The sequence below is a fragment of the Balaenoptera acutorostrata genome, chromosome 1 (assembly GCF_949987535.1).
Source record: "Balaenoptera acutorostrata chromosome 1, mBalAcu1.1, whole genome shotgun sequence".
Classification (NCBI taxonomy): domain Eukaryota; kingdom Metazoa; phylum Chordata; class Mammalia; order Artiodactyla; family Balaenopteridae; genus Balaenoptera; species Balaenoptera acutorostrata.
In genome coordinates, this window is record NC_080064.1 from 21,546,441 (window position 1) to 21,564,903 (window position 18,463).

Consider the following 18,463-nt stretch of genomic DNA (forward strand, 5'->3'; position numbering starts at 1 on the left):
AGGCAGGCGTTTCTGGTCAGGGAGCTTCATCAGTTGAGGCCTGAGTGTTTGGGTGCCAGTGGCGTACCTGGTTCCCTCTTGAGTCAGACATCTGGATGTAACACAGCTGCAAATGAATCAGAAAGGAAGCATTTCCAAATTGATTGTCTTAGTTTTCCTTGACCTTTCTGCAAGGAGTAAAGTTAGAGGGCGAAACTTAAAAGGCTTTCCTGTGAAAGGTACTTTGAGTTGTGGCAGGATTTGGAAAGATGCAAGTTAAAGGCAAAATGCAAGACTGTGGATGCTCTTGAATACAGTGAGAAAGGATAGCATCATCAGAATATGCTTCCATTTCTCTTTCTGTTCCCTTCCATTACCTTAAGGTAATTGTGACCCTAGGAGAAGGCAGATAAATTATCTATGATCACTGAAAAGCAAAGCTCTGAAAACATCAGGAAAATTTTTCACAAAACCCAGATCGCGATACAGAACCATACAGGCAGAGAAGACATCAAGGTGAGTTTTCATCCAGAGCCTCCCACAAGTGAAGCATTTCTTAGGATGGCCTTCCACAGAGAAAGCTTCAGTCAGCCCCATATGGAATCATTTAAGCCAGGAGCCTCAAAGATGACACAGAACTTTTCCAAAGATGCTTTGCCGATGGGCTTGTCCTACCATCCACACCTTTCTCAGATGATGTCCTTGTGCGAACTTAGTTCATGACCCTGAAATGCAACCTTTAAATTTGTGTTTGAGCCCGGCAGAGTCAAGGTGATTTTGATTCCTTAGCCTAACCCTAAGAAACGGTAAGAGACAAAGTTTCTGTTGGGGAAGACTGCTTGGATGTGGTCTGATTAAAGATAATAGTAGTAACTCTTTTTTAGTGGCCAACAGCCTGGGTCCTGGAGTTAAGCTATCTAGTTTGACTCTTCATTTAATTACTGTAACTTTGGGCAAGTTAACTTCTCCATGCCTCATCCTTCATCTATAAAATGAGGATAATAGTAGTACCTGTCTCACAGGGCTGTTATGAGGAGTCTGTCAGATAACACTTGTAAAATGTTTAGAATGTTCAATAAGTATTATTTACTACGCTCAGTGTCAAGGCATTTTACATACGTGGCTCTTCCATTCCTCATCAGTCTGTGAAGGTAGGCTTTATCATCCCTGTTATTTTTAAAATTTATTTATTTATTTATTTATTTATTTTTGGCTGCTCTGGGTCTTAGTTGTGGCACGCAAGATCTTCGTTGCAGCATGTTTAGTTGAGGCATGCGGGATCTTTAGTTGTGGCATGCAGACTCTTAGTTGCGGCATGCATGTGGGATCTAGTTCCCCGACCAGGGATCAAACTTGGGCCCCCTGCATTGGGAGTGTGGAGTCTTACCCACTGGACCACCAGGGAAGTCCCATCATCTCTGTTTTATAGATTGGGAAACTGAGGTTTAGAAATGTTGTCACACAGAAAGTAGGTGGCAGAACTGGATTGAACTTTAGGTCTGTCAGACTCCACAGCCCAACTCTTTTTATTTTATTATACTAGTTCCAATTACCTTTATGCATTGGAAGTGCTTTTTTTTCCTATAGGATTGCTTCCGTAGGAAAACCATCGCAAATAGAGTGAAAGGAAACTTGCATACATCTTTTGCATAATTCAGAATGTTGAAAGGAGGTCAGCTGTCACTCAGTGGGAGCACCTCCCTGCAGTGGTAGGCAGCAAGTCCAGAGGAAGGAGAATACAGATGACTTGGGTTCCATCTCCACTCTACTGCTACCTAGCAGTGTGTCCTTAGAATTATGGGATAAGGGCATTGGAACGGGTTTTGCAGCTCATCTCAGAGTCTACCTCTCATTTTACAGATGGGTGAATAGGCTGAGGGAATGAAATGTCATACTCAGAGTCACACAGCCAGTTAGAGGCAGATCTTGGCCTGGAGCACAAGACCCTAATCCCGGTTTAGTGCTTCTTCCTCAGTACCACATAGCGTTGTGCTTCAGTTCTCCCTCGTTAAATGGGGATGATAATAACTTTCTAGCTTCCTCACAAGATTGTTGTGAAGTTCAAATGAAAAGCATGAACAAAAGCATTCTGATAGGTATAAAACACTGTTTGTATGCAAGGTAGTCATGCTGTTATTCATTCAGCAAGTATTTATTGGTACCTGCTAAGCCTACATCACTCCTTGGGGACCCAGGAGGATCAGTAGATGAATCAGGTAAAGAGCTGGCCCTCAGGATGCTTTTAGTCTTTTAAGGAAAAGAAGCCACATAAATAACTACTGTTCAAGTTAGGAGACAGATAAAGGAAAGAGTGAGAACTAAATTTTCTTTTCATAAGTTGTCATTTTGAGGTAGAGAAAAGAAGAAAGGGTTTTGGGACTTTTCCTCCTTTACAATTGAGATATAATTTACTTACCATAAAACCTACCCTCTTAATGTGTGCAAATCTGCACTTTTTAATATATTCACAAAGTTGTGCAACGATCACCAATATCTAATTCTGGAACATTTTCATCACCCCCCAAAAGAAACCCATACCCTTTAGCTATCACTGCCTACCCCCCAATCATCCCATCTTCTCCCTCAACACTAGACAACCACTAATCTACTTTCTGTCTCTATAGCTTTTTCTATTCTTGACATTTCATATAAATGGATTCGTACAATATGTGGCCTTTTGGGACTGGCTTCTTTCCCTTAACATAATGTTTTCAAGTTTCATCCATGTTATAGCATGAATCAGTACTTCATTCGTTTTTATGGAAGAATAATATTCCATATATGGATATACCACATTTTATTTATCCATTGATGGACATTTGGGTTGTTTCTACTTTGGGGATATTATAAACAATGCTGCTATGAGTGTTCATGTACAAGTTTTCATGTGGACATAGGTTTTCATTTCTCTTGGGTATATACTTAGGAGTAGAATTTCTGGGTCATATGGTCACTCTAAGTTTAACTTTTTGAGAGGAGGCTTTTCTTAAATGACTTTTTCTTATTGAAAATAATACTGTCACTCACACTTAGTATTTACAGTGTGCCAGTTATCCCATGTAATCCTCACAACAGTCCTGAGGTAGGTACAATCATTCTCTCTGTGTAACAGTTGAAAAAATAGCCAGTGTTTCTTGCATTATCACATGCCAGGTATTGTGCTAAGTGTTTTACAATGCATTACCTCATTAATGCTCCCAGTAACCCTGTGAGATAGATATTATTACATATGCTATAGATATTATTACATATGCCTATATAGCAGGTAAAAACAAAAATAAAACAAAAAAACCCAGGAGCTTAAAAGTAAACAGTTTTGCCCAAGAGCACAACCTAGTGTGTGGTAGAGCCAGATTCAAACTCAAGTTTCTTTCCATCCAAAGCTAGTTTCTAATGACTATTTCCACATTAACACAAAACAATAAAAGTTTACAGTAGAATACTTGGAAAATACACAGGAACAGAAAGAAAAATATATCGCCTGTTGTCCTACCAGAGACATGACCACTGGCTAACAATTTTTGTGCATCTCCTTCTTGTTATAGCATTACATATGTACATTTTTTGGTTTGTATTTTTTCCCCCAAGGCTGGGATGGCTATATATATGTCTTAAACCTGATTTTTAAACTAAAATGATTAATGGTTTTTCCATTTCATTAAGCAGTCTTCCATGTTTTGAATGACTCTATAATAGGAAAAAAAGTGGGTTTTTTTGTTTTTTTTGGGTTTTTTTGCCACATCACAAGGCTCGTGGGAACTTCGTTCCCCAACCAGGAATCAAACCCGGTCCCCCGGCAGTAGAAGCGCGGAATCCTAACCACTGGACGGCCAGGGAATTCCCGGAAAGAAAGATTTTTAAAAGGGCTTTATTAGAGAGAATTCCAAATGTATACAAAGTAAACAGAAGAGTATAATAAACCGCCATGTACTCATCATCCCATCTCAATAACTGTCAACATCCTGCCATTCTTGTTTCACCTATACCTCCCCTGCTTTCCACCCACCCATTCTATTTTTTAGGTAAAATTTACAAACATGAAAACACACTAATCTTGATTGTATAATTTTAACAAATGGATATACCCATGTGAACATACCTCCAATATCCATGAAATCATACTCCCATCAATATATAGAGAGCCTTCTGTCACTCTAGAAAGTTCTCAGGTGTCCTTTTCTTGCCAATCTCCACACCCCCAGGCAACACTTCTGATTATTTTTTAACTATACTTTGCCTGTTTTAGAACTTCATATAGATGGAATCATACAGTATGTACTTTATGTCTGGCTTCTGTTGCTCAGAATCTAAGAGATTCTTCCATGTTGTTGCATGTATTAGTAGTCCCTTTTTTTTTTTAATATAATAACCTTTTGGGGATATAATCCATATGCCATATAATTCATGCATTTAAAGTATACAATTCATTGGTTTTTAGTAGACTCACATATGTGCAACAATCACCACAGTCAGTTTTAGAACATACTTATCACCTCAAGAAGAAACTCCGAACCACGGTGAAATACCACTTCACATCCACGAAGATGGCTATGATTTAAAAAAAAAAAACAAGTGTTGGTGAGGGTGTGGAGAAAGTGGGACCCTTATACATTGGCTGGTGAGACTGTAAAATGGTGCAGCTACTATGGAAAACAGTTTGGCGATTCCTCAAATAGTTAAACATAGAATTACCATATGACCCAACAATTCCACTCCTAGGTATATACCCAAAAGAATTGCAAACAAGTACTCAAACAGAGACTTGTACATGAATGTTTATAGCAGCACTATTCACAATGGATGAATGGATAAACACAATGTGGCATAGCAGTGCAATGGAATAGTACTCAGCCATAAAAAGGAACGAAGTACTGATACGTGCTGCAACATGGATGAACCTCAAAACATTATAATACGTGAAAGAGGCCAGACACAAAAAGGCCACAAATTGTAGGATTCCATTTATGTAAAAAACCTAGAATAGATAAATCCATAGATACAGAAAGTAAATTAGTAGTTGCCAGGTGCTGGGGGGAGGAGGGAATAGGGAATGACTGCTTAATGGGTATGAGGTTTTCTTTTGGGTTGATGGAAATGTTTTGGAATTAGCTAGAGGGGGTGGTCCCACAACATTGTGAATGTACTAAGTACCACTGAATTGTACACTTTAAATGATTAATTTTATGTTACGTGAGTTTCAATTCAGTTAAAAAAAAAAAAGGAAACATATCCTTTAGTTATCACCCTTCTACCTCCTGTCCCCTCCAGCCTCAAGAAATCACAAATGTACTTTCTATTTCTATAGATTTGCCTATTCTGGACTTTTTATATAAATGGACTTAGATGGTATGTGGGCTTCTTTCACTTAGCATAATGTCTTCAAGTTTCATCCATGTTGTAGCCATGTCTCAGTACTTCATTCCTTTTTCTAGCCAAATAACATTCGATTGTATGGATAAACCACATTTTGTTTATCCATTGATCAGTTGGTGGACATTTCGGTGGTTTCTACCTTTTACCTATTGTGAATAATGTTACTATATGCATTCTTGTACACGTTTTCTTATGGAGTTTCTTTGTTTTTAACAAAGTCACTTTTTTCCTTCTGATCTTGCATTTCAAAGCTAGCAGAGGTGATAAAGACATCCTAGTCTCTGTGCCCCACCATCCGCAGTGGAATCCTCAATGTCAGCTTTGTCTCTCTGGTAGGGAATGAAATATGGAAGAAATGTTGTAACCATGCCAGTGAGTATAGATAACAGGAGTTACCAGATCTTAGTAGAATTCAGGTTTGGGGGAAGTCTATTAAGGACCTACCACGATCCAGGTATATATTTTGTACTTTCATGTATATTTCATCATTTATTCCTCACAAAGATCCATTGAAGTAGGTTAGTATCCCTATTTTACAAATGAGGAAATTGAAACTCAGGTTAAGTAACTTGCACAACTACGGGGCTGAAATTCAGGCCCAGGTGCCTAAGTATTTCAAGTCTGCTTCTCTTTCTGCTGCGTTGACCAGAGCCTAAACAAGGGCTATGGCACACCTGAAGTGGGTGGTTCCTCATGTTTGCTTGGATATTACCAATTCAGTCCTTGGTTCCAGATGAGTAATCTTCTCCAGATGTACTTTTTTCTAGGGTTTGTTAACCTTAGGCTCTTATATTACTGGTACCCTTTTCATTTTGAAGTATGAGATTAATTCCTCTAAATTTAACTGTTAGTTGAATTTTATTAGCTTCCTTTGTAACTATATAAAGATGTGCTCATTGAAGAAAGTTTCCCAGTAGCCTAAGTTAAAAGTTTGTGGTTAATCATTAGAGAAATGCAAATCAAAACTACAATGAGATATCATCTCACACCGGTCAGAATGCCCATCATCAAAAAATCTAGAAACAATAAATGCTGGAGAGGGTGTGGAGAAAAGGAACACTCTTGCACTGTTGGTGGGAATGTAAATTGATACAGCCACTATGGAGAACAGTATGGAGGTTCCTTAAAAAACTACAAATAGAACTACCATACGACCCAGCAATCCCACTACTGGGCATATACCCTGAGAAAACCATAGGTCAAAAAGAGTCATGTACCAAAATGTTCATTGCAGCTCTATTTACAATAGCCAGGACATGGAAGCAACCTAAGTGTCCATCAACACATGAATGGATAAAGAAGATGTGGCACATATATACAAAGGAATATTACTCAGCCATAAAAAGAAACAAAATTGAGTTATTTGTAGTGAGATGGATGGACCTAGAGTCTGTCATACAGAGTGAAGTAAGTCAGAAAGAGAAAAACAAATACCGTATGCTAACACATATATATGGAATCTAAGAAGAAAAAAAAAAAGTCATGAAGAACCTAGCAGCAAGATGGGAATAAAGACACAGACCTACTAGAGAATGGACTTGAGGATATGGGGAGGGGGAAGGGTGGGCTGTGACAAAGTGAGAGAGTGGCATGGACATATATATACACTACCAAATGTAAAATAGATAGCTAGTGGGAAGCAGCCGCATAACACAGGGAGATCAGCTCGGTGCTTTGTGACCACCTGGAGGGGTGGGATAGGGAGGGTGGGAGGGAGGGAGACACAAGAGGGAAGAGATATGGGAACATATGTATATGTATAACTGATTCACTTTGTTATAAAGCAGAAACTAACACACCATTGTAAAGCAATTATACTCCAATAAAGATGTTAAAAAAAAAAAAAAGTTTGTGGAAGGGATGGTGTTAAGTTCTAGGCATTTTAGAGCTCTGGGAATAGAATACCTTTTAGAAGGTGTAACATCTGCATAGCAACTCATATTTTCTTTATAACATTAAATCATATCTTTTCCTTTGTGCCTTAGGTATTTTTATATTTCTCATATTCCTGACTCCTAGAAACTGGCTTCCTTCTTCCTCTTTTCCATTGAATATCAGCTAGAGTTTGCCTGCAATATCCTGAATTACAAGTAAATGCCATTCCTAAACCTTTGTATTCTAGCTAGAGGAAGTTTTTATTGAGCTTTCACATTCTGCCAACAAATTAGCCCTCAGTGTTATTAGAGCTTTAAGTGTGAAAATCAGGGTTTATTCATTAACTGTGCTATCCTTAGGCTGAAGAAGATACATTAAAAGTTGCTTGTTGTCTGGGAATTCCCTGGTGCTCCAGTGGTTAGGACTCGGCACTTTTCACTGTGGTGGCCAGGGTTCAATTCCTGGTTGGGAAACTAAGATCCCGCAAGCCATGTGACTCAGCCAAAAAAAAGAAAGTTGCTTGTTGTCTGTTAAAGTCCTTAGTCTTCATTAGTGATTTCCCAGTTGTCTGTCTAGCTCTACTGTTATATGTTTAGTTTGTTTCCCCTACTGTCATTTTTGTGCTCTCTTCTAAGATGTGTGAATAAATGAGTATAAATAAAATTTAATTTATTATTCCATGTTGTTCCTTCTGAATTTACTGTCCTAGCTATTCATTTTGGTGTTTTGGTTAAATTAGCCTTTTTCAGTCACTCTTTGGAGCTCTGATTACAGTAGCCTTGGTGCCATTGATATACAATTAATGACAACTATATTGTGTGCTCTTGAAGAGACGGGTCTGTGTTCGGCTTGTTCTTTGCTGTATTTTCAAAGTTTAGCACAGTGCCTGGCAAAATAGGCATTGAAGTTTTTACCTTATGGATTCCTTTTTTTTTTTTTTAATTTGGCTGCATCGGGTCTTAGTTGAGGCACGCGAACTCTTCCTTGCGGCATGCGAACTTTCAGTTGCGGCATGCGAACTTTCAGTTGCAGCATGTGGGATCCAGTTCCCTGACCAGGGATTGAACCCGGGCCCCCTGCATTGGGAGCTCAGAGTCTTAGCCACTGGACCACCAGGGAAGTCCCCACCTTATGGATTCTTGAAGTCACTTATTTCCGTGTTTTTGCCCCTCAGCAGAACTGAGCATTATGTAATTTGCATACTGCACCAGAGATAGAAATCCCCTTGATGTAATCTTTTCTAGTGTTTAATCATATATAATATATATAACTTCCTTTTGCCAATTCCAGTCTTTCATTCGTATCATTTCATATCTATGAGTTCTTTACTCTGTAGAATTGACTATTTCCTAACCTTCCTTAAAATAATGCTTTTAAAATTTGACCATGATTAAATCTCCTAATAGTCAAATAACTTTTATTTATTGCTCTAATTATTTGTATTTGAGAGACTTTGGACTGAAGTGTGAAACTAGTTATGCCCCCTGTACATTTGAGCATATTTCTCTCCTGAGGTGAGCCTTTCAAATAATCTCTGCTTAGAAGTGTTTCCAGTTATGCTTGTCTGCCTCTAAAAGTTTATGGAAAGGCACTGTTGCCCTTACGAGAGGAGAGGGTGGGTGTGCTCCAGAATGAGCTATCTGCCAGTGTGCTATCATTTCTTCTCAGGAAGGGAATGGAAATGTTTACCAAAATACCAACTGAGCAGTAGTTGTGTTAAATTTGACATTTTGGGTTTTAAACCTCTACCTACCAGTCTGATATTGTTTTAAATCCCAGTTTCCATTTTACCATTTACCTGAATTGTAATGGTTTTTGCTTGCCTGGTTTCTCTGCTTTTACCTCCCTTGTTCCTTTTAGTATTTCCAAGCCACACACCAATATTAGCTAAAGTCCCTTGCCCTTTTTTTTTTTTTTTCTTTTTTTTTTGGCCTCGCCATGCGGCTTGTGGGATCTTAGTTCCCCCACCAGGGATTGAACCCATGCTCTCGGCAGTGAAAGCGCCGAGTCCTAACCGCTGGACTGCCAAGGAATTCCCTAAAGTTCCTTGCCTTTGATTCTTTGCTTTCTTAGTATAGGTACTGTATCTTTCATCTCATTATTCCCCTGTATCAAGCACAGTGCTTGGTGCTTGGTAAAAACTCAGTTTATGTTTTAGGAAAAATAATGAATGAGTAGTGACAAATTAGTTGGCTCTTTTGGGGATTCTCGTAGTGATCATTACTCTAGGAAATTACATACCGTAGTAATTTATTCATATATACGTAGTAATTCAGAGTATCCATACAGTTCTGGGTTTGAGTCCCTGCTCCACCTCTAGTTTATTAGCTGTGTGACATTGTGAAAATTGTCTCACATCTATGACTCTATTTCTTCATCTATAAAATGATAGTAGCATCTACCATACAAGCTTTTTGAACTAATCTTAGCACTAGTTGTCTCTCTCCTCAGAAGTGTATCCCTCTAGTTCTTTGCGATTTCTTGTCATTCACGGTTCAGCTTAAATGTCATCTTCTCAGAGAGCCCCTCTGTATCAGGCAGGATTTGTAGTTGTAAGCAGCAGAAACCAATTCTAGCTGATTCTTGAAAGGATATTAGGGAAACTCACAAAATATCAGGGAAGGCCGCAGAGCAGGCTTGAAAAAAGGGCTGGAACAAGGGAAACTGGTTAGCATCCAGGACCCACAGCCAGAATTATTCACGGAACCAGTCCATGAGGTCACTGCTGCCACTTATATGGCTTACACCACCACCAGCTGACTGGACCTTAATGGCAATTATAGCACCTCTTCCTGCCAGCATGGACTCTCCATGGTCCTCTGATTCGTTGACAGCAGATCCCAATTAAGGTCTGGGGCTCATGTGTCTGTTGGCATAGCCTGGGCCATATGCACACACTCTAGGTATAAGGGAGCCTCAGAAAGAGAATCTTGTCTCCACCATTCTCACTTCATAGTGAGAGGGCGCTCTGCCTCCCGCCAGACTCGTTAGATGGGGAGTTCCCAAAATACAGGAAGGGAGTTCACATGCTGAGCAGCCAGAAAACTCCAAAATACACTATATCTTCTTTGACCTCAAGTCTAAAAGTAGCCCATCAATCACTCTCTGATCAACTTGTTTTATTTTCATCATAGCTCTTTTCACTACTGGATATATTCTTATTTTATTTGTATTATTATTTGTTATCTATCCCCTCCTGCTAGAATATAGGTACCATGAGAGTAAGGAACTTGCCTATTTTGTTCACTGCTGTATCTCCTGGGCCCGGAATAGTACCTGGCATATAGTAGAAGCTTCTTGTGTTCACCTGTTAAATGAATAAATTAATGAATGAATAAATATAAAGCACTTAGCACAATTCCTGGTACATAGTACATAATATTTGGCAACTTACTATTTCTTAGCAGATAAAAGTATTTATATTCTTTTCAAAATAAAATTAAAGAAAAAACTTTATACTTACATTATTTTATTTGACCTTCCCAGTAATCTTCCAAGGAAAAGGTGTTGGGAGTAAAAAATGAGCCTTTTTCTGGTGAAGCATGCATGGCCCATTCAGTGTTTGTTCCAATGCTCCCTGTGCCTGTGGGTGACCCGAATGAGGGCCTACTTAGAGAGATTAAGAGACTTGACCAAGGCCACATCAGTGGTCTTACTTTATATCAGATATACTCACTGACTTTGGTGTTTTCCATTGTAATAAGCCTCACCCCATATTATTGGTGATTGAGGGGCAATTACTGTTATTGTTTTGGCTTTGACCATTATATCGCAAATCAGAGCCATAAACACAATTGCAGGCCAATGCTTAATTTATGTCAGTTTGTTCAAATTCATAATTTTAATTTGATGGCCAAGGGCCCCTGGAAAAGCCATTGTGGAATTGTAGTTCTCAGATGGCATCCCTGAATGTTCTTGGTGCTTGTAGGTTTTGTGAGCCTAAATAGTGCCAGTGACTTCCATATATCCCTGTTAATGCTCCCTAAGATGCAATGCTGGGTGGCTTCCACACTGTAAGGGAAGGTTCTTGCCCTTGTAAGAGCTTTTAATCCCAAAATAGACCATGGAGGCATAAGCCCCAAAGAACTCGAGCTGAATGGGAACATCTAATCAGGCAGCAAGTTTTTTATAGTCCCACTGTGTGCTTAGCACTAAAGGAAAAATAAATCTGCAATACCATAGTGTTTATAAATAGAGTCTCCTTTTGTGGTTAAATGCCAAAAGGAAAGGAAGGAGTCTGCTCACAGCTCAGGTGGAGAAGGATTGGTTTTCGGAGGGTGTGCTAGGAATCTGCAGGAGGCCAGCTGGAGGAAAGCCAGGGCCAGGAGATCCAGAAGTGGCCTCGGGAGGTCCTGCTGACTTGGGAGGGTTGGCAGAGAGGCCTGATGGGCCTTACAAGCCATCATTAGAGGGCCATCATGGAGAAGGAAGACTAGACCTCCTGTGTGACTACAGAGGTAGAAACAGGACCAAAAGGTGAACATAACAAGAGGCAGAACTTTCTTTTAAAACATAGTGGTTTAAAATGTAAAATAGATAGCTAGTGGGAAGCAGCCGCATAGCACAGGGAGATCAGCTAGGTGCTTTGTGACCACCTGGAGAGGTGGGATAGGGAGGGTGGGAGGGAGGGAGACGCAAGAGGGAAGAGATATGGGGATATATGTATATGTATAACTGATTCACTTTGTTATAAAGCAGAAAGTAACACACCATTGTAAAGCAATTACACTCCAATAAAGATGTTTAAAAAAACCCCAAAAAACAGTGGTTTATGTTTTTCTCTAGTGGGTTTTTTTTTCTGATTGTAAAATAAAATTAATGTGCTTTTATAGAAAAAATTTGAAAACATTAAAAAGTAGAAGGAAAAAATCAGTCATACTATTTATTATCCAAAGATGGCAATTGTTATTTTTTATATTTCCTTTTTTAAACATAGCTGTGATAATAGTGTTTACTGCAAAAGCAAAATATAAACATTTGACATGATGTAAGCATTTTTCCTTCATAAGTAGCATTTCTAATGCTACATAATATCATATGGCTATACATTATTTAGCCATTCCTCTATCATTGGAAACTTGGGTGGTTTTATTTTTTTTGCTTTTACAAACTCTGTGATGAATATGCTTCAGTATGGAACTTTTTTATTTCTCATATTTTGTGCTTTCTTATGGCAAATTATCAGAAATGAGATGACTAGGTCTTTCTAACAGAGTTGTATGATAAAGGAATAGTTTGCTTAAGAAGTTCTGAGTCTGAAAGCCTACATATCAGGGTATTGAAGAAGGATTTCTTTATGTTTCACATGGTCACCATTACATTTCCTGTCCGCTCTTTTATTCTGTGCATCTGTTAGAGGGTTGAATGTTCTGTTTGTGATACTGATTTGGTTTTGGGGAGAGCCAAGCTGAAGGTCAAGGATTTTGAAGCATAATTAAAAGTTTCAGACTGGTTGCCACAGATGCATGCTGAGCAAGTGAAACTTGACATCCTTCTTGCTGTATGCCTTGTTCTTACTTTGGGATGTGCTTCCGTCTTCCTTCATACTCATATCCACACACACACACCCATTTTCTAGAGAAGCACACATGACTGACTCCTTCAGTGTTTGTTCCAGTACTTCCTGTGGCTGTGAATCATTGTCTCTCCACCCCCCAACCCCCTTCACCCTCCAGAGGTTCTTCAACACTATGGAGCAGGGCCAGCACACCATGTCCTGAATCACAGGCAATAGCCAGTTTACTGGGTGGGCTGGTGGGCTATTTTAGGGGTGGAATCAGGGCCCTGAAGCCACCTTACTCCATCCTCCAAGGTTTGATGATTTTTTCCCCCCAGGTAATTAAATGTGTGTCTTGTGGACCTGGGCTTGGCTGGAATGCTCAAGGGTCCTGAAGATCCTTCTATAGCTTCCTTCTGTTGAATCCATTAAGAGAAGATGGCAAAAGTCAACATAACTAGAGACCTCATCTGTAGGCAGATAAAGGTAAGCAACCCAGACCTATGAACCAGAGCATGAGGTCCTTTTTCCCCACAGATTCATGTTATAGCTGAATAAACTGAGGACTAGAGTCTGTGACTTGCCTGAAATCACATAACTAATTAGTGGCAGACACAGGACTAGAACCAAGGTCTCTTGACTCTGATCTTCTTTTATCCAAGAACATGGAATCATGGAGACTCCTCTATCCAAGCACTTGTACCTGGGCTGCTGAGATTGATGGAGTCTGGTGAAGGAGGGGAGCATGTACGTGCACATCTGTGGAGGAGGCGGGGTGTGCAGCAGAAGTAAATAGAGCTTCTTCATGTTGCTCTGGCTGCTCAGTTGTACATATAACAGAACCTGGGGGAGTCTTAATCCCAGTTTAGCTTAGACTCTTTCTTCTCTTCTTCGAGGGTCTCCTATACCAAAGCCTGCACCTTTTCTCTGCAGTTTGTACCTGGAAGACACTCCAGTACTGTGAGATGAATAGATGACTGGGCAGTCAAGCTCATTTAGTGAGGTAGCCCAGGCTTTGTCAGGGAAGCCCTCAGTAAAGGAGCACAGGTGTTTAATGGAGGAGATTCAACCAAGACAAGATGTGCTTTTGAAGTAAGAACCCCAGGCTGGGGTCAGGAGCTTAATCTCACCACTGCCCTAATTACCTATAAGACTTTAGTCACTTTACCTTTGTGTGCCTCAGTTTTCTGTTGTTAAATGATAATAATGTCTGTCTGCCTGCAGGCTGATCTTGAGAATGAAATCCGAAAGAACCTGAGAAAGTTCTTTGTAAAAGTTAAGTGCCAAAAATCTTTTAAAAATTAAGTGGCATGCAGCATAAGCTGTGGTCACCATCCAGAAGGATTGAGTGTATGCCTCTACGTGAGCCATGTACCTGGTTCACGTTAGTCTGTGTTTTGTATATTTTCCCCTGCATCCCTGAATCCTTTTGCAGCTTTGTCCATTTGTGGGGGTTTTTGTGTGTGATTTCATTAGACTGAGTGGCCCCAAGGGCAAGGACCAATTCCTAGAGGCACAGAATCATAGAATTGGAGGGACCATGCAAGTTATTTTTCTCCTTTATATATACCCCACAATATGTGTCCTAAAGATGATGCCCACCTTGTCTAACCTAAATATGGAAACATTCCCTATTTGTTGTTTCAATTTTTTTTTTTTTTGGTATCCCAACAATTACAACTTAGTCCTTAATTATATCCTCTCTTCTATCGACATTATTCTCTAATCCCTGCCCAAGTATACTGTAAGCTCCTGCAGGCCAATTTCTTGTTCTCTTTTCTAGCTCCTGTGGGGCCCAGCACAATGCTGCATATGTAACAGGAACATAGTAAATCATGTTAAATTGAATCAATGAATCTATGAGTTTGTTTCTGTTCCCCAGGAGCGGGGTGCCCTGAGCTTTGAGCGGCGCTACCATGTCACTGACCCCTTTATCAGACGGCTGGGCCTGGAAGCAGAGCTGCAGGTAAGAGATCCAATTTGCACCCTAGATACAGATGACTGGCTCTCCATTCTCTGCCTGCAGAGAATCCTCTTTGCACTATTCAAGACATAAACAGTTTTTCTCTGCAGGTCATACCTGAAGGTTACCTCTCCTTTACAGCGGTTTTATTAGGCACATAAATCTGAATCAAGATTAGTGATTGACATGGTCACACACAAATTGTTTTTTCGTCATATTATTTCCTTTGTGCTTGGAAAAAGACTATTGAATTTCATAACACTGTTTTTGCTATTGGCTTGGACAATAAAGATTCTTACCTTTGTATAGGAATTTAGAGTTTACAGAGTGTTTTCACACACACACACACACACACACACACACACACACACTTGGATTTTAGCTTCAAAGAAATGCTGTGGGTGGTATATAGGAAATAGGTATTTAAAAAAAAAAAAAAAGGTTTAGAAAAACCAAGCACCTTGTCCAGTGTTGTCCTGTCCAATCCATGGGGAGTCAGGCCTACAGTCCAGATGTTCAGCTTTTTAGTTCTGTCTGACACAGAAACACTCCACAATGTTAGCTCCATTCCCTTTCCTTCCTCAAGACCGTGTTTTGAATCCAACTTTTAGCTGTCCTATCCAACTTAGTGTCATCTGCAGGTTGAATAAGAATTCTCTTTGGTTCCTTCACGTTAATGTTTGTAAGTAATTATGTTGATCTTAGAAAAAGACTAGAAAGAAATTCATTGCCTACTAACAGTGTTATCTCGAGTTAATGAAATTATAGATGATTGTTATTGCTTTCTTTTCATTATAAACTTTTATCCATTATAAAATATAACTACATTAATAGTAATATGGAAAAGATAAGTAAAAATTACTTGTTATTCCCACCTCCCTAGTATAATTACTATGTATATACTTCCTTTTATCTTTTGCATATTTTTACATAATTGTAATCATACTTTACATTGAATTTTGTATCTTTTCTATAATAATCCTTTTCTCCATGTTACCAAGTGGTCTTCACAACTTTCACTTAAAATTTTTTTTCTGACTATATAAGTAGTAAATATCATAGTAGAAAGTATGGAATTGACAGAAAAATATAGAGAAGAAAACAAAATCACTTTTAATTCTACCATCCAGAGATAAACATTGTTAATGTTTGGTATACTACTTTCATGTATTATGAAGCAGAATGCTAGTTAAGAGATGGGCATTAGCGCTGAATAAATTTAGTTTCAAGACCTATCTTCTCTACAGCTATATAGCCTTGTTCAAGTTACCCTTAGTTTCCTGATCTGTAAAATGGATCAATAACTGAGAATTGTTGTGGTGATTAAATGAGGTGATTTTTGAAGTGCTTAATACAATGCCTGGATCATATAAGCTAGTTCAGTAAATAACAGTTATTATTATGTCTTCCAGTTTTTTTCATGCTTATGTAATTTTTTTCTGCAAAGTGGAGCTCATACCATTTACACAGTTTGCTAAACCCTTTTATACTTTTATGTCATTATTGTTTCCCCATACCTCTAAAAAGTCTTTGAAAACATGATTTTGTAAATATATTGTATTATTTATCCTTTACTCTATTTTTTTGAATTTCTTTCCATATTTCCTTGAAAAATAAAGTACATCCCTTTAGTGCAGTTGGAGGTGGGGCATGGAAGGTTTTACCTCCAAGGGGACATTTGGCAATGTCCAAACAGTTTTGGCTGTGAAAACTGAAAGGGTACTACTGGCATATAATGAATGGAGTATAGGGATGCTGCTAAACATTCTACAATCATAGTACAACAAAGAATGTGCAACAAAGAATTATGCAGCACCCAATGCCAATAATGCCAAGGTTGAGAAACCCTGCTCTGGTGGATGCTGAGTAGACAGTTCTGGCTGGTCTTCTCCTTTTAGCTGTGCCTCCACCCAACCCATATTGTCTCTACTATCTCTTCCTGGTTTTATAACTTTGTCCACAACAGACTTGGAAACCTCTGTGAACACAAAACAGGATTCTAGCTATTATTTCCAAAGATTTGGCACTCAAATACAAAAATATGTTAAGGTGGATGAACTGTCTGAATTTGCACTTGGCTGAAGGCCACCTTGGCCGGGACCTATAGTAACAGTGCACAATATGAAGGAATGCCCACAGGTTTAGATGTTAAAACAAAGGCCTAGTTTGGACTTCCCTGGTGGCGCAGTGGTTAAGAATCCGCCTGCCAATGCACGGGACCCAGGTTCGAGCCCTGGTCCAGGAAGATCCCACATGCCGTGGAGCATCTAAGCCCGTGTGCCACAACTACTGAGCCTGTGTTTTAGAGCCCGCGAGCCACAACTACTGAGCCCGTGCACGTAGAGCCCATGCTCCGCAACAAGAGAAGCCACCACATTGAGAAGCCCGCGCACCGCTACGAAGAGTAACCCCCACTCGCCACAACTAGAGAAAGCCCGCACGCAGCAACAAAGACCCAACACAGCCAAAAATAAATAAATGAAATTTTAAAAAAAAGAAAGACCTAGTTTAAATCCCAGCGTTGCCACCTGTGAGGCTTAGAGAAGTGAGAGCAGATGGAAAGAAGACTGGGAGAAAAATAGGTTTGTGAGAGAATCGGGGTTGGACCTGTAAAGTTTGAAAGCCTGTTGGATAGCTTTGTGGAGATGTCAGGTAGGCAGTTGATGGTCCTAATCAGGGGAGAGCTCTGGACTATAGGGAGAAATCCGGAGACTTCAGCGATCCACGGAGCCTTAGAGAATAGGGTCCAAGACCTAGCTCTGGAGATACTCCAGCTTTCAGAAATTGATTACAAGCTAAGGAGATAAAAAAAAGTTAACCACGAAAGAGAGTCAGTGAAGTAGAATGGAAACAAAACCAGGAGAGTGTAAGGAGAGTATTTCAAGAAAGGAGTGGTCAGTTCTACTCAGTGCTTCTGAGAGGTTGAATAAGTGAGGACAAAACAGTGACTGTGGTCTTGACTAGAGCAGTTTTATTGGAGTGGTGAGAATAGATACTAAATTGGAGGGGTTGAGAAGTGAATTGGAGGTGAAGGAGTACAACAGCAAGTAGACAACTCTCTATCTAAAAAAATTTTTTTAGAGAATTCCCTGGCAGTCCAGTGTTTAAGACTCGGCGCTTTCACTGCATCAGCCTGGGTTTGATCCCTGGTCGGGAAACTAAGATCCCACAAGCCACACAGTACAGGAAAAAAAGAAAAATTTTTTTAAAGAGGGTGATGAAAATTTATCTATTTAGTCAGTTATTACAAACTTTTCCCCTAGATGAAAGGAAAGATAGGATGTAAGCAGTAAAAAGGGTAAACTGTTGCAGGAAGGGGGACCCCTTCCAGGGCCCGAGAGTGGGGTCTTATCTAACACTCAGAAATGAATTGTCCAAGGAGACACACATGCTGACAAAGCAAGAGACTTTGTATTGGGAAGGGGTGCCTGGGTGGAGAGCAGTAGGGTAAGGGAACCCAGGAGAACTGCTCTGCCTCGTGGCTCACAGTCTCAGGTTTTATGGTGTTGGGTTAGTTTCCAGGTTGTCTCTGGCCAATCCTTCTGACTCAGGGTCCTTCCTGGTGGTGTGAGCATCACTCAGCCAAGATGGGTTCCAGCGTGAAGGGTTCTGCGAGGTTGGTAGGACATATGGACTGGCGTCTCCTCTCTCCTTTTGACTTCTCCCGAATTCTTCCAGTTGGTGGTAGCTTGTTCCATGTTCTTTACCAGGATCTCCTGCTGTAAGATAAGTCATGCAGGTGGTTACTGTTGCCCCTGGCCAGGGTGGGTGGTTTC

General features: G+C 39.8%; 1 protein-coding gene across 4 annotated transcripts in view; it reads left to right on the forward strand.

Moving 5' to 3' along the window:
• Nucleotides 1-18,463, forward strand: part of WDTC1 (WD and tetratricopeptide repeats 1) — a 68,316-nt gene that overhangs the window by 4,202 nt on the left and 45,651 nt on the right. For 3 of the 4 annotated variants that reach the window (XM_057527102.1, XM_007170480.3, XM_007170479.3), the window contains 2 exons: nt 13,063-13,210; nt 14,607-14,690. In XM_057527102.1, coding sequence (XP_057383085.1) covers nt 13,163-13,210; nt 14,607-14,690 — 132 coding nt within the window. In that variant the 5' untranslated portion in view covers nt 13,063-13,162. Of the gene's footprint in view, nt 1-362; nt 496-13,062; nt 13,211-14,606; nt 14,691-18,463 lie in introns of all 4 variants that reach the window. The other variant, XM_057527100.1, reaches the window with a different exon arrangement.